The 15246-nt window shown below is 37.7% G+C and overlaps 1 protein-coding gene across 11 annotated transcripts in view; it reads left to right on the top strand.

The window, feature by feature from the left end:
- The window catches only part of LOC138741621 (PHD finger protein 21A-like), a 357755-nt gene that overhangs the window by 257847 nt on the left and 84662 nt on the right, over positions 1-15246 (top strand). For 9 of the 11 annotated variants that reach the window (XM_069895984.1, XM_069895999.1, XM_069895986.1 and 6 more), the window contains 3 exons: positions 9904-10158; positions 12954-13043; positions 14539-14826. In XM_069895984.1, the coding sequence (XP_069752085.1) occupies positions 9904-10158; positions 12954-13043; positions 14539-14826 (633 nt within the window). Of the gene's footprint in view, positions 1-7202; positions 7264-9903; positions 10159-12953; positions 13044-14538; positions 14827-15246 lie in introns of those variants that run through there. The other 2 variants (XM_069896003.1, XM_069896006.1) reach the window with 2 other exon arrangements.

A 15246-nucleotide genomic window follows, 5' to 3' on the forward strand; every position in this document is an offset into this window, starting at 1 on the left:
GTTGTTTTTCCAGACTCTTTTGTGTAGTCTTCCAAAGGCACTATTTGCCTTGGCGAGTCTGTTGTCTATCTCGTTGTCAATCCTTGCTTTCGATGAAATGGTGCAGCCGAGATAGGTAAACTGGTTGACCGTTTTGAGTTTTGTGTGCCCGATGGAGATGTGGGGGGGTTGGTAGTCATGGTGGGGAGCTGGCTGATGGAGGACCTCAGTTTTCTTCAGGCTGACTTCCAGGCCAAACATTTTGGCAGTTTCCGCTAAACAGGACGTCAAGCGCTGAAGAGCTGGCTCTGAATGGGCAACTAAAGCGGCATCGTCTGCAAAGAGTAGTTCACGGACAAGTTGCTCTTGTGTTTTTTTTTTAATTTTTTATTTTTCACACCATAAATCACATTAGCCATGATATACACTATTTCTTTTTCACACATATACAGTGACTTTTTCTCCCCCCCCCCCCCCCCTCCTCCCAAGCCACCCCCCCACCCCCCCCTCTCATCCATTTTAGGTATACAATCTAGGTTGCATTAAGCCAGTCAGACAATGTTGTCATTCAACAAAAATACACCAGAAATTCTACTGAGTCCATTCTTTTCTTTCCTTCTCCTTCCATCAACTTAGGTAATGTTTGTCCCCGGTAGGTTTTCGCTATTGTATTTAATGTAAGGCTCCTATACTTGTTCGAATATTTCAATATTATTTCTTAACCTATTTGTTATTTTTTCTAATGGAATACATTTATTCATTTAAATTTAGTAGTTTCTTCCTTTTAATTTGGTTATGTATTCCATTAATATTTAAAGTCATGTAGTTCAGCGTAGCCCTTTTATATTTTGTTTATCTTCTCTTTCCGTTTTTCCATCATTACCTTTCCTCCTTTTCCATTTCTGTTTTCTTATTTTCAACTCTTTATAAGACAACATTCCTACAACATCCAACATTTTCCTTATTCTCCTATTTCTATCTTATTTATCCCCAATCTCCCCTTCCCCTCCTGAGTTGTCCTTTATCCCTTGTCGGACAACCACATCTCCCCTCTCCATTTGGATTTGCGAATCCACTCGCAAGCGTCAACTGATTTTGCAGTGACCGCTATTTCCCCTCACCCCGCCCTCCCAGAAAAGATTTCACTTTTCATATGTCACAAAGGTCACTCTTTTAATTCCCTCCTTATTCTCTCTATTCCATTACCTTCCCTTATTAATTCTTGTCTATACTATCTATATTTTCCTCTAAGTACAGATACATTCACGTATGCACATTGTCTCTATTCACTCTTATACCTCTTTACCCGCATACATATCAATCGTGATCATTTTTACTCTCATTACCCGTCTTCATCCCTCAGTCTATTTTTGTCTTTACCCACATACATATCAATCGTGATCATTTTAACTCTCATTACCCGTCTTCCTCCCTCAGTCTATTTTTGTAATTGTTCTGCAAATTTTCGTGCTTCTTCTGGATCCGAGAATAGTCTGTTTTGTTGTCCTGGAATAAATATTTTCAATACTGCTGGATGCTTTAGTATAAATTTATACCCTTTCTTCCATAAAATCGCCTTTGCTGTATTGAACTCTTTTCTCTTCTTTAGGAGTTCAAAACTTATATCTGGATAAATGAAGATTTTTTGCCCTTTTTACTCCAGTGGTTTGTTGCCCTCTCTTACTTTTTCCATTGTCTTCTCCAGTACCTTTTCTCTTGTAGTATATTTTAGGAATTTTACTACAATAGATCTTGGTTTTTGTTGTGGTTGTGGTTTAGAGGCCAATACTCTATGTGCCCTTTCTATTTCCATTTCTTGCTGTAGTTCTGGACATCCTAGGGTCTTAGGGATCCACTCTTTTATAAACTCCCTCATATTCTTGCCTTCTTCATCTTCCTTAAGGCCCACTATCTTTATGTTATTTCTTCTGTTATAATTTTCCATTGTATCTATTTTTTGAGCTAGTAGTTCTTGTGTCTCTTTAGTTTTTTTATTAGATTCCTCCAATTTCTTTTTTAAGTCCTCTACCTCCATTTCTGCTGCTACTGCCTGCTCTTCCATCTTGTCCATTTTCTTTCCCATTTCTGTTAAGGTCATCTCTATTTTATTCATTTTCTCTTCTGTGTTGTTTATTCTTTTTCTTAAATCCTTAAATTCCTGTGTTTGCCATTCTTTAAATGACTCCATGTATCCTTTAATAAGAGAAAGTATATCCTTTATCTTGCCTTTCTTTTCTTCTTCTATTTCACTGTACTCTTCCTCTTCCTCTTCTTCTTCCTCTGGGTTGGCCATCTGTTGTTTCTTTGGTGCCCTTTCCTTCTCTTCTTTCTTGTTTCTATTGTCTTCTGTAGTCTCTTCTTGCTGCAGGTGTTCTGCAGCTGTCGTTGCCGGCTGTGGAGATCGACTCCCCAGCTGGTCCCCCCTCCCGTCGGTGTGTTTTTTTTCATGCGCGGTTGCGCACTTTTACTCGGCTCAGCGAGCCATTTTTGTAGTCCATTATTTACCGACCTGAGGGAGCGGGTTTCTCTCTCCGCAGCGGGCCTCTTCGGACAGGTAAGGCCTTCACCTTTTTCCTCCTTTGTCTTCTCTTCCTCTCTTCTTACCGTTGCTTTCGATTTTTCTTTTTTTGTCGCCATCTTCTTTCCACCTTTATACTCACTTTTCTGTAACTTTTATTTCTGTGCCTTTGTGTTTTCCTTTGTTTTTCCCGACTTTTCTGGAGAGGGCTGGAGTTCACCGTCCTGATGTGAGCTTGCAGGCGCCTCAGATTGAAGAGACTGCCATCCGTGCGGTACCGGATGTAAACAGCATCTTCATTGTTGAGGTCTTTCATGGCTTGTTTCAGCATCATGCTGAAGAAGATTGAAAAGTGGGTTGTTGCGAGAACGCAGCCTTGCTTCACACCATTGTTGATGGAGAAGGGTTCAGAGAGCTCATTGCTGTATCTGACCCGACCTTGTTGGTTTTCGTGGAGTTGGATAACCATGTTGAGGAACTTTGTTAGTAACATGATAACTGCCAAACTCTCCTCATAACTCATACCCTCTAAACCAGGCAACATCCTGGTTAACCTCTTCTGTACCCATTTCAAAACCTCCACATCCTTCTTGTAATGTGGAGCCTAACCAGTTTTGTATAGCTGCAACATGATTTTTCTTTTATATTGAATGCCTGCTCAATGAATCCAAGCATAGCATTTGGCTTTTTACTATCCAATCAATTTGTGTGGCCGCTTTCAAAGAGCCCTATGACTTTTTGAGAGCCCTATGATTTACTACATACATTTTCCCTTATACTTGACTTTCTGGGCAGATAGTACAACTTTATTACAGAGCTAGTGACCCAGGGTTCAAATCTGGCGCTGTCTAAAGAGTTTGTATGTTCTCCCCACGTCTGCGGGTTGCATCCAAATGCTCTGGTTTCCTTCTATCCTTCAAAAACAAGGGCGTTGTAGGTTAATTGGTGTATTGGGGCAGCACAAGCTCATGGGCTGGAAGGGCTTGTTATTGTGCTATATGACTTCAATGCCTCACCTTACACTTTTCTGGATTAAACTCCATCTGCTAGTTCTCTGCCCATATTTGTAACTGTTCTATATCCTGTTACATACTTTGTTAACTCTCAACATTGTCCACAGTTGAATTGTAATTAATTATAACTGATTGGCATGTTTAATATGTTGACTGTAGTAATTCCACGTAGTGCCTCAGTTTTGCATATTTGATAATGCTTTGGAGGGCTTGACATTTCATGGAAATCTGTGGATAGTGGAAAGTGTAGGTATCTATGGTGGAGGAAGGTGGGAGGTGGAGTTCACTGGAATTAGTGTTGGGACTTTGATGTAAAATTTACATCAATAGTTTAGATGTTGGAATAAAAATAATACTTTCTAAATTTATGTATGATACTAAGGTACTCAGGAGAGCTGAACAAATTTCTGAGCAATACTATACTTGCAAATTAGACAAATAATTGCCAAAAGGGCCTGTTACCATACTGTTAGGTCTAAAAATTTAAATAAATTCAGGATGGCGAGAAAAGATGACACATTGTTTGGAAAATCCATGTGTAATTAGGGTGGAGTCGCAAAAGTACAAATACTCCTTCACTAAAAGCTGTGTCACAAGTTAGCACAGCCTTTTAGAGTTTTTGCGCAGTGTTCAACAAAAGTGTATTCCAGTTAAAAACAAGGATAAGGGAGACTGCCTTTGATAACTAAGGAAATAAAGCAGAGCTTCAAATTAAAAGTTTAAGCATACAAAGTCACTAAGAGTAGTGAGAAACTAGAATATTGGGAAAACTTTTAAAAGCAACACAGAACCACTCAGCAAACAATAAAGAAAGGAAAGATAAATTTTGAAAGTAGACTGGTAGAATTTATAAAAGTTATGATAAATATATAAAGTGGAAAACCATGTCTGATGTGAACATAGGTCCCTTGGTACTGTGTTTCGAAAATATCAGGTTTGGTGGATTCACAGAGAGACAAGTCTGGACCTGTGTTACAATCAAAGCTAACTTTATTGAACACATGGGAGACAAATAGGGGAAGACAACAAATAATATTTATTTACTCTCTTACTAAACAACTACATTGGACCCCGGTTGGACTCTGATACTAGTGGCCGCTTACCTTCTGCATGCTCCCACACGTGTACACTCTTCGCAGGTAGGGACTTTCAAACACACTCCTGATCCCCTGTACCAGTGGGGGTGCGGCTCTCTGCAAGCACTGTTCTATGCAGTTTTACAGCTCAACTTAAGTCTTGTGCACACCTTACCCACGACTCCTCAGCGAAGTTCATAATAGCGACCTCTGGGGCTTGGACCAAGAGGCAGAGAGAAAGAAATATAGCATGCATCCATTTTTATACTGTTCTGAGCTGGGTGTCTGACCAATAATGACACTGAGTAGTTTAAAGAGCCATCAGTAAGGTGTGCACTAATGGGTGGTCAGAGTCCAACCTTGATTGGCTGGTGACGTGACTTCCGAATAAGTTTCAGACAAAGCGGTCACGCAGCCTTCCACAATGCACTCTGTTCCAGACATAGAGACCACTTGTTCTTCCATAATCCACATAAAACATTTGTAAAATGAGGAGGAATTAGAAATGGCTAAGCCTTGAACAAGTATTTTGTATCAATTTTCACAGTGGAAGACTGGAGTAATATGACAAAGAGTGATGTTAAAGATGTGATGGGAGGTGAGGATCCCAATACAATTGCTATCACTAAAGAGTGCTGGATAAACTAGTGGGCCTAAGGATAGCTAAATCCTCTGGTTCTGACTGAATACATCCCAGGGTAATGAAAGAAATAACAGGGGTTATAGCAGATGCATTTGTGATAATTTATTAGAATTCTCTGCATTCTGGGCATGTCCCAGCAGATTGGAAGACAGCATATGTCTCACCATTGTTTAGAAAGGATGTAAGGAAAAGGCAGGTAACTGTAGGCCTGTTAGCTTAATGTCTGTTGGAAAATGTTTAAAGCTATCATTTGGAAAAAAAAGGGACATCTGTTTAGAAATTGTTTGAGCAGGTAAACACAGCATGGATTCAGGAAGGGCATGTCATGTATAACAAATTCACTAGAGATTTTTTAGGTTATGACAATAGATGGAAAGAACAGATGGATGTATATTTGTATTCCCCAAAAAGAGTTGGGGGTAAAGTATTAGCGTGCATAGGGATTGGTTAACTAACAGAAGGCTGAGATTTGGATTTCTCTGGTTTAGCAATCATGTGATGAGCAGAGTGTCACAAGGTTCGGTGTGGGACCCATAGCTGATCATAATATATATATAAAAAGTTTTGGAGGACGGGACCAAATATAGCATCCCTATATTTGCTTATAATACTAAGCTGATTGGAAAAGCCAAATGTGTAAAGGCTACAGGGAGTCATTGATAGTTTAACAAGTGAGCTAGGGTTTGGCCAACAGATTACAGCTTCGGTAAATGTGGGATCATCCACTTTGGAGTAAAAAAATGATAGTAAATTGGATTGTTATTTGAACAGTGAAAGATTGCAGCATGCTGTTGTGCCAAGAGACTTGGGAGTACTTGTGCATAAATCGCAAAAGATTGGTTTTCAGGTGCAACAAGTAATCAAGAAGGCAAATAGGATATTGGTTTTCATTGTGAGAGAGAGGGATTGAATTTAAAACTAGGGAAGTTCTGCTGCAACTGTACGAGGTTATTGGTGAGGTCACACCTGGAGTATGATGTGCAATTCTGTTCTTGCTTTGGAGACAGAGCAGAGAAGGTTCACCAGGTTATTAATGTATGAGAGAGATTAAATAGCCTGGGTCTATACTTATTGGTAAGTAATGTGTGATAAAACAGATTCTATCACCCTAATATGTACAGATGGTAGTGTAGGATGACTGTGATTAGCTGAGAGTGTAGTCACACCTACTGGCAGGTCTTAAAGGATTGCTCCTAGCCAGACCAGGTCATTCTGGACTGGTTGACCTACTTGTGATATGCTCCAGTCTTTTAGTTAATAAAAACCTTGATTTGGATCAACAAGTCTTTGGTTCTTTTGACGCACATTACATAATGTAAATCACGAAAATCTATAAACACCGTGGTCGAAGCAAAAAACACAAAATGGTGGAGAAGCTTAGCAGGTCAAAGAGTGTCCTTTATGTAGCAAAGGGAAAAATACAGAACCAACATTTCGGACCTGAGCCCTTCATCAAGGTACAAGAGATGCTTGCAGGCATCTGAACAAAATGGGAGAGGGTGGAGGTTGGCAAAGGGAGGAGATGATACGTGGATGAAGGGAGGAAGGAGACAGCAGCAATGAGGGGGAGGAGGAATGGATGGGTGACTCCTCCCTTCCCCCTTACCCACCCAGTCATCCCTCCTCAGCCTGTGTTATCACAGGCACCAGACTTCACTCCATCGAGGACATAAGGTCTTTAAAAAGCAGTCTCTATCCTCAAAGACCCCACACCACCCAGGCCATGCCCTCTTCACTCTGCTACCACCAGGAAAAAGGTACAGGAGCTTAAAGCACAAGGGCAGTTTCTTCCCCATGCCATCAAATTCCTGAATAATCAATGAACCAAAGATATTCCCTTAATTTTTTTATAGTGATGTTGTAAGATGGTTATAATATGAATGTTTGCTCTATGATGCTACTGCAAAACACCAAATTTAATGACTTGTTCATGACAATAAATTCTGATTTTAATGGTGTTTAGAAGGATGATGGGAATCTTATCAATTATTGGAAAGAATGGACAAGATGAAAGCATGGAGGATGTTTCCATTGGTAGGTGAAACTAGAACTTGGGGACATAGTCTCAAGAATCAAGGGGGTAGATTTAAGACAGATAAGGGGGAACTGCTTCTGCCTGAGAGTTGAGAATCTGTGGAATTTTCTATCCAATGAAGTACTAGGGGTAGCCTCGTTACATGTGTTTAAAACAGTTAGATAGGTTTGGCACAGTAGGAGAATTAAAGGCTATGGAGAATAGGTAGTAAGTGGAGTTGAGTCCACAGCAAGATCACCAATTATCTTATTGAATGGTAGAGGAGGCTCGACTGGCCAAGTGGCCTACTCCTGCCCTTATTTCTTGTGTTCTTATTAAGCTCATGATTTTCATCCCACATCATAAAAATGTACAGATTGGTAGATTGCAAGATGAGTGGTAAAATCGGGGAGGAGTTGATGAGAACGTGGGAAGCATCAGAAGTTGAGGGTAGGGGATTAATATAAATTTTTGGTGTCGACTTGGTGGTCAAACTGAAACACCGAATTTTGTGACTTTGTGACAATAAATCCTGATGCTGATTCTGAAGCAGCCTGTTTCCAAGCTGCCTCTCACAAAACTTTAAGTAAGGGAACCCTAATGAGTTAGGTTCTCAGTCCTGGTAAGAATCTGTTTCATGAAGCTGCACTGTTAAAATAGGCCTAAAATTGCCCAATGGTAAGCACATTTCAGAACCTATTGCACAAGCATTCTGTTCTATCTGAAAATAACTGATTTTGTGTGCCGAACTCTGGAAAAGACGTGCTTTGAAATAAATTGATAAGCTAGATTCTGTTACAGTCCTGATTTTGTTTATTTCAGTTGCTAAATAATGTAAAGATCAGAAAAAAATCAAGGATCAACTTGAAACACATTTGTGTAATCATTCTGGTGTGCATGAAGCTCTTTCAAGACAAATCTGTACATGCTGTGTATTTAATTTCTTTGTCATTATGATTTTTAGTATTTGGGTGATTGACTCATGCACGTTACATTGTATCTGCATTCATTTTCCTTTTCCGGATTCAATGGCAAACTTGAATTGCAGATCTTCTGACTGACTAAATCCCTACAGCCATGCTTCTGTCTTCTCTATTTTCCTGTAACTAGACATCAAAGAAATTGACTGTATTCTGGAAATGTGTTCTGACTCTAAGGAGAAACCTTTAATGTTCACTGAAGAAAACTGTTCAAAAGATTGGAAAATTTACTGTTAGTGTATTTTAATAATTGGGGAATAGCCAAAACATGCTGAAAAATGCCAGCAGTTTCCAATGTAAGTGCAGCATTTGAAACTCTTGCATAGCTCCACTGTTGTAAATGCTTCCAATATTCTTTGACCTCCTTATGCAAATGCCCCAGAGCTGGTGCAAGGGCTTGCTCGAAGATCCTAGTGTTTTACCTTAGGAATTCTGCTCTCGGATTCTGTGCTAGATTAGACATGGCACCAGATCCATAAACCTGAAGATTCATTGGATAGGAAGAAATGTAAGAATAAATTCAAATAATTTTAAAAGTTAATTTTAGCAAGTGCATTTAATTGATCAAAGTATGATTTGTTTTTGCATGATTTTAACTATATAATAAACACTTGACTTTTGAATTGATTTTAATACTTTGAAATGTCAGATATATTTGGTATTTTGCTGATAGTAAAGCTAGGGGAGTAATTTTTCCTTCAATGTTATTTTAATTTTTAAAAATTTTGATGTACAGTATGGTAACAGGCCTGGCCCACGAGCCTGTACTGCCCATTTACATCCATTTGAACTACAATCCCCATAGGTTTTGAAGGATGGGTGAAAAACTGGAGCACCTGGAAAAAGCCTACACAGACCAGGGAGAACAAACAAATTCCCTATAGACAGCACCGGATTCAAATCCACATTGCCCATGCTGTAACAGCATTGTAACTGCTATGCTGACTGTGCTGCCCCATTACGCCAACTGTGATTTTGTGAAATAGGGCTGATTTTGGCTTGCTAATAAGAGATATTTACGTTCTGTGAAGCCATGATGCCACTCAAAGCCTTGTTAATTAGAAGTAGGACTCATTTAGCCAGCAAGTACTCCAGGGATGCACAGGAGTGGGACAAGTTGGAGAAACTTGTATCTGAATTTTGAATGCAGGTAGTGGGCCATGTTTGGCAAAATCTGGGCCAACTTGAGTTTGAAATTTCAAATACTGCAAATGGTTTCAAATACTATGAAATGAAATCAGAATCAGTGAAAATAAACAGCAATTCACAAAGCAACTTTTTTTTTAAAAATAGAAAGTTTCAGGTTGATGATTTTACTTGTAGTTGCATTAATCTGAATTGTAACTACCCACAGATGCTGTCAGTTTTCTACCCACAGATGCTATCAGACTTCCTGATCACTTCCATTAAAGTGGCTTTTTGGGGATATTGAATCTAACTTGATAATAGATATTGAAGCAAATCCATAGTGAAGTCTTCAATGCTTCCTCTACTCTTTGACCTCCTTTTTGTGGTATTGTCACATTATTTTTACACTGCATATTCTTTGTGTTTTTTTTCAAATTAGAAATAATGTTTAGGAACTGCAAGTTGTGAATATTTTTGGGCAAATATTTGCATCCTTATCTGTTATTTGTTTCATTATTCACCTTCTGTATACTTTTTTTTTATAATTCCCAGAAGACAATAAGTGAAGCTTCCGTTGTTACCACAAAGCAAATTCCATTTACTCTACTGAAAACAACACACAATATGCCTGCCTCGGTCGTTTCACCAAGACCCACCATTGCCATGGTAACAGCTCTAAGCAACCCTCAGAAATCAGTGGTTAATGCAGACTCTCAAAACGCACCCATCAACCTACAGATTACCAACAAACTGACAACTCTGGGGGCCGATGCTGTGCGAATAATGCCAAAATCAACTGTACAGTTGGTAAGAAAAACTTGGGAGCACTTTCTTTTTTCTTAAAAAAGGTCTTTGTTGCAGTTTGTATCCCAGAAATCTTTTATTGTATGGTGAGTTCGTTCATCTATTCATTAAAATGAGGGGCCATCTATCAACAATCGTGTCTTCCCTGCATTTTGGACTGAATGGCAATGGTATGGGTCAGATGGATAATATTGATCTATCGTTCCATCTCAAACCCATTCCAAATCTTTACTCTTCACTCCATATCCCAATAATGGTGATAATTCAGCCTTCCCAGTTTACATTCTCATTGTCCTTCATCCTTATTGCCTGATCAGTGATTTTGTTCTGCGAATCTCTGAATTGTGACTGCTAAGACATTCTAAATCAGTGCTTAGTTTTAACTGGCAGTGATCTGACATCTCTTACATCAATCTGTTGGAGGTGTTTTCAAGTACAGGTATAATAGAGAAAAAAATTAGTACTCCAAAAGTGGCTGAACAATTTATCTTCTATCCCTTTGTGTGTCTCAACCTTTGCTTTTGGGGAAGAACAAATGAATAGTAAATATTTCAACTTATAAATATTAGTCATATCGAGCAGAATTTGAATATCTGAACCAATATTTTAAAAAAACAAAAAGATGTTAATCTATTTCCTCTGATCCATATTCTTAATGCATTACAACACAGAAACTCACTAATCACCAACAGCCAATACTGAAGTTCTGTGTTTTGCATTGAGAGAACAGGGTGAAAAATCAATTAAGGCAATGGGATATCTGCCACATGAGAGAAAGATATTTAAAGAATGAATTATGGTTTTAACTGAAATTATATGAATATTGTATACATACATAATGAGCATTGGGATATTAGTATCTTTTAGGCTTTGTTGAATTCCTAAAGCCTTTAATTGCACTTTAGAGTAGATCTTATTTATTTAATTCTTACTACGGATCTGTCTGATTTCTACTGCAACTTGTTTTCGGCTTTAAGTATTGCTGTATTGCTACAAGCACTTTTTAAAAAATCTTTGATACCTTTTTGCTGTTTGCTTTGATTTGAAATATTTAGTTCTGCCTCCATGGTCATTTATAATGATGTATAAAAATAATAGTTTTTTTAATATTCATCAGATATGAATTTTGCGGGCCAAGCCTGAATTCTCAGAGTAAATGTTTTTCCCTTCACTAAATTTTGAGTCAAACAAAATATTTCACTTTGAAGTTGAACCTTGAGGAACACAAAAATGTAGACATTTTAATGAGGTGTCTTGATGTTCAAATAAATCAAATGAGTCTATCAGGGCTATCAGAAACTCACTCCTGAGGGAAAATATTAAAAAGACAAAAATGAATTTCAACTGTTGCTGTAAATCAGTTTCCTTGTGATAATAATTTCAACATTTGGTGAACATTGACGCTTTATTTTACTATTACAATATTATAGCCTAAGAAACCACAGAGTAGGTAATTTGACCCATCAAGTCAGCATGGCTGTTTTTAAGGCCCATCCAGTTAGTTCCACTTTACTGCTCTTCCCAAATCCCAAACTGTTTTCTTCAATTATCTAATTTACTTTTGATTGTCTCTTCTGTTTCAACTGCCTCATCAGAAATAAATGTTCTAATGCTCTCCTCATCACCTTTAACTCTTGTCAACCATCTTAAATGTGTAGCATCCAGTGTTTGACTGAAAATTTTATTAACTGCAACAAATTCTTTGTGATATTATACATAACTATTAAATTTATTTTTGGCTTTTCAGTTGCAAGTAGGATAACCTTCATCATGCATCAAATGTACTAAATCACTTCTGTACCTTCACTGAACCTTGCCCCTGTATTTGTGTTTAGAGCACCCATTCTTAACGGGGGCCCCAAGGTTCCCCTAAGGGACAAAACACATTTAAGAAAAAGCATTGTTTTCTTTTCACCTCATGTAACATAAATATTACTTTGTTTTTTTATATAGAGGGTAGAAGAAAGGTAGGGAAGAAATTAAAACTTGACTGCTTCACAGGGAAGGAGGGCCATAAACTTTGAGCAGTGTCCAAATTCCGGGGGGGGGGGGGGGGGGAAATGGCCATAAAAAGATTAAGAATGGCTGCTTTACAGCAAAAAAAACATAGTATTCCAGTTGGTGTCTTGATATTGCTTTATGGTTCAAAAGCATTGTTAAGGTGCATGATTGTCAGAGGTGCTATGTAAATGCAAATTCTTTAATTCATAACTAAACCATTAATGTAGTGAAGACAAAAATATATTTGTTTATTGTGCATGAAATGCAGCAGCCAATTTCTTCTCTGCAAACAATAATGCCCATGTAATTTACTAATGTTAGTGTGTAAGCTGAGGGATAAGTGTTGATCAGGAGAGAGGAAAAAAGTCTGTTGTTACTTTTTGAAAGATCCCATGGTATTATACAAACATCTGAGAGGCCAGATGGTTCCTTCATTTCAGATCTCGTTAAAATAACATGTCTGACTGTAGTGGTAATCCTGTTTTGAAATGCCAGTTCAATTTTAAGTTTCAGCATCTAATTAGAGGATTTGACTCCAATTGAGGATTAGATTATATTTATTGAAGTGTGAAACTGCCTTCATTCCTGTGTTGGAGTTTGCTGGCCATTAATCTCTCTAGAAGCTCATTTTTATTGTAAAGTTTCCCAACTTTCTATTAGAATAGTGAAAATAATATTAATTTTCTCAAATCTAAGTTACAGGCATTAAGCATAGCCATTGAAAATTAATTCAGTGTTTAATTGTTACTGAAAGCATTTTATGCAAATTTAATAAGAAATAATTTTGTCCAAACCAGCAGGTGCAGGCTACAAATTCTCCACCAATCAAGGTCCCTCAGTTCATTCCTCCACCCAGGCTGACACAACGTCCAACCCTCCTACCACAGGTGAATACAAATGTTAAGCATTGTATTGTAATCTAGACACGAGTGCAAAATGGTCTGACACAAACTTTCATAGACATAATACTGCTTCGTGCCTCTGTTCTCTGATGTGTTATTTTCGTCAAAGCTTTATTTCAGGTAATGAATCATCTTGAAAGAATTTGAAATGTGGAATAAAAATTAGATGTGATTGTCAGCACAAATCCAACTTCTTGTATTGGACAATCCTCAAGTATATAAAACTGAAAAGATTGCAAAGGAATAACTGAAGAAACTACTATTTTGAGAACTATTAAATACTGAAAGAAGCCATTTTAGTCCTTCTACAGACTGCATGCAAGTTTTATTCAATACCATTTTTATCCCATATGCTATATGCCATTTTAATTCCATCAACTATTTATTAAGGATTTAAAATACAGTTGGTATTTAAGACGTATAGTTTTATAAAAGGAAAAAAGAGGGGAAGTCAATTGTGTTTTCATTCCTGATTCTAATTCACTGGATCCTGATGGCATGATACATATGATATGAATGTCTGACAAAGATATGGTTGCACTCAAGAGCGATGGTCAAATATCTTGAATACAGTGTCTCTTAAGGCACCTATGCATGAAGCTTCTGGTATGTGTGAAGTCATAATTTGCATGTTAGCCACATCGCGAGAGGGATGTGAAGACAATAGAAAAATAATAAATACCATATTTATTAAAACTTGATTGGTGTACAGTTAATAGGAAATTTCAGACACAAAAAGTATTTTTCTACAATACTTTGGAGTCCCAGATTAGTGCTGCTTTTATTTTCCAGTTGAATATCAATTTAACAGAACACTTCAGCAATTCTTTGAGGCAAAACTATTTAGATTCACAAGGTCAGTTAGTAAATGCCTTTGCATTTGGCCAATCTGAGCTTTGTAAACTGAAATCCTTTTGATTCAAACTGCAGTCAAATTCAGCAAGCAGAATTTATCTGTGATTACGTAAAAGTGCTACAATTCACTCCAATTTGTCAGCAAACAAAAAGGTGGAAAAATTGTCTCCCATTTACTGTGGTCATAGTCCCTTGAAAGGTGTAAAAATTGTGATTGTAAGAGATGACCAGGAAATGCATCTTGAAAATAATGTACTACTTACTACAGCTAAGGTTTGAATAGCCTGCTGAGGCTCTGAATTGTATCATTCTTGAAGAGTTGCCATTTAACAAGGCATGGGAGAATATCTAACTTTGTAGGCAGGTAATTGATTTATTAGGTTTTGCTCCAAAAAAAAACCTTTGCATTAGGAGCCTGTTAATACTGCAATATGTTAAGATTTTGTACATTCTCCCATGATTTCCTGGGTTTCCTCCAGGTACTCCAGTTTCTTCCCAGTTTACAAAGACTTATGGCCTAATAGATTAATTGGTCATATGAGTGTAATTGAATAGTGGGTTGGTTGGGCCTATAAATGTAATTTTTACATTTAAAATAATTTAAAATATATTGATGATTCCTCAGGTTCGTCCAAAGCCAGTGATGCCAAATAGCATTCCAATTGCACCTGCACCTGTGTTTACTACATCACAACTTATCCAGCGACCTGTAATGCTGACAAAATTCACACCAACTGCTCAGCCATCAGCTGCAAATTCCATACATCAGACCAGAATTATGAATGGACAAGCAGGTGCCGTCACCAAGACGCTACCAACTGCACAGTTAACGGGCATTGTCATAGCCACCTCTGGTCCCAAGGTGACCAGTCCTCAACAGCTGAAACTCAGTAAAACAAATCTGGACAACAAGGTATTAATTTTTTTTTGATTTGCTGAAGCATGGGCAGACTGATAGATGTTGTCTGGTGTACACATATTTAGAATGTTTTGAATATTATATAAATAAATTCAATAGATCTTTGGTTCAGATCATCTTAATACTAGAGGAATGCTGTGTGTGGACATCAGGGAAGATTTATGCTCCGAACTGCACTTTGCCCAGAGTAATGGAGTTGTGTTGATTTTTAGTGTGATAGATCAATGGATAAGTGTGTGGACTCTAATGGATAAGTGTGTGGACTCTAACTTTACAACAAAAATGTTCAAAGTTTAAGTCCTTGGAAATTCAATAGATGGTTTGCAATTTTTAAAAACTTGTTTGGAAGGATTCTTTCTGCATTATGTCCTAAGGGATGTTTGTTATGTTACGAGCCTAGAGGACCCATAAGTT

Source organism: Narcine bancroftii, chromosome 1 (genome assembly GCF_036971445.1).
Source record: "Narcine bancroftii isolate sNarBan1 chromosome 1, sNarBan1.hap1, whole genome shotgun sequence".
Lineage (NCBI taxonomy): Eukaryota > Metazoa > Chordata > Chondrichthyes > Torpediniformes > Narcinidae > Narcine > Narcine bancroftii.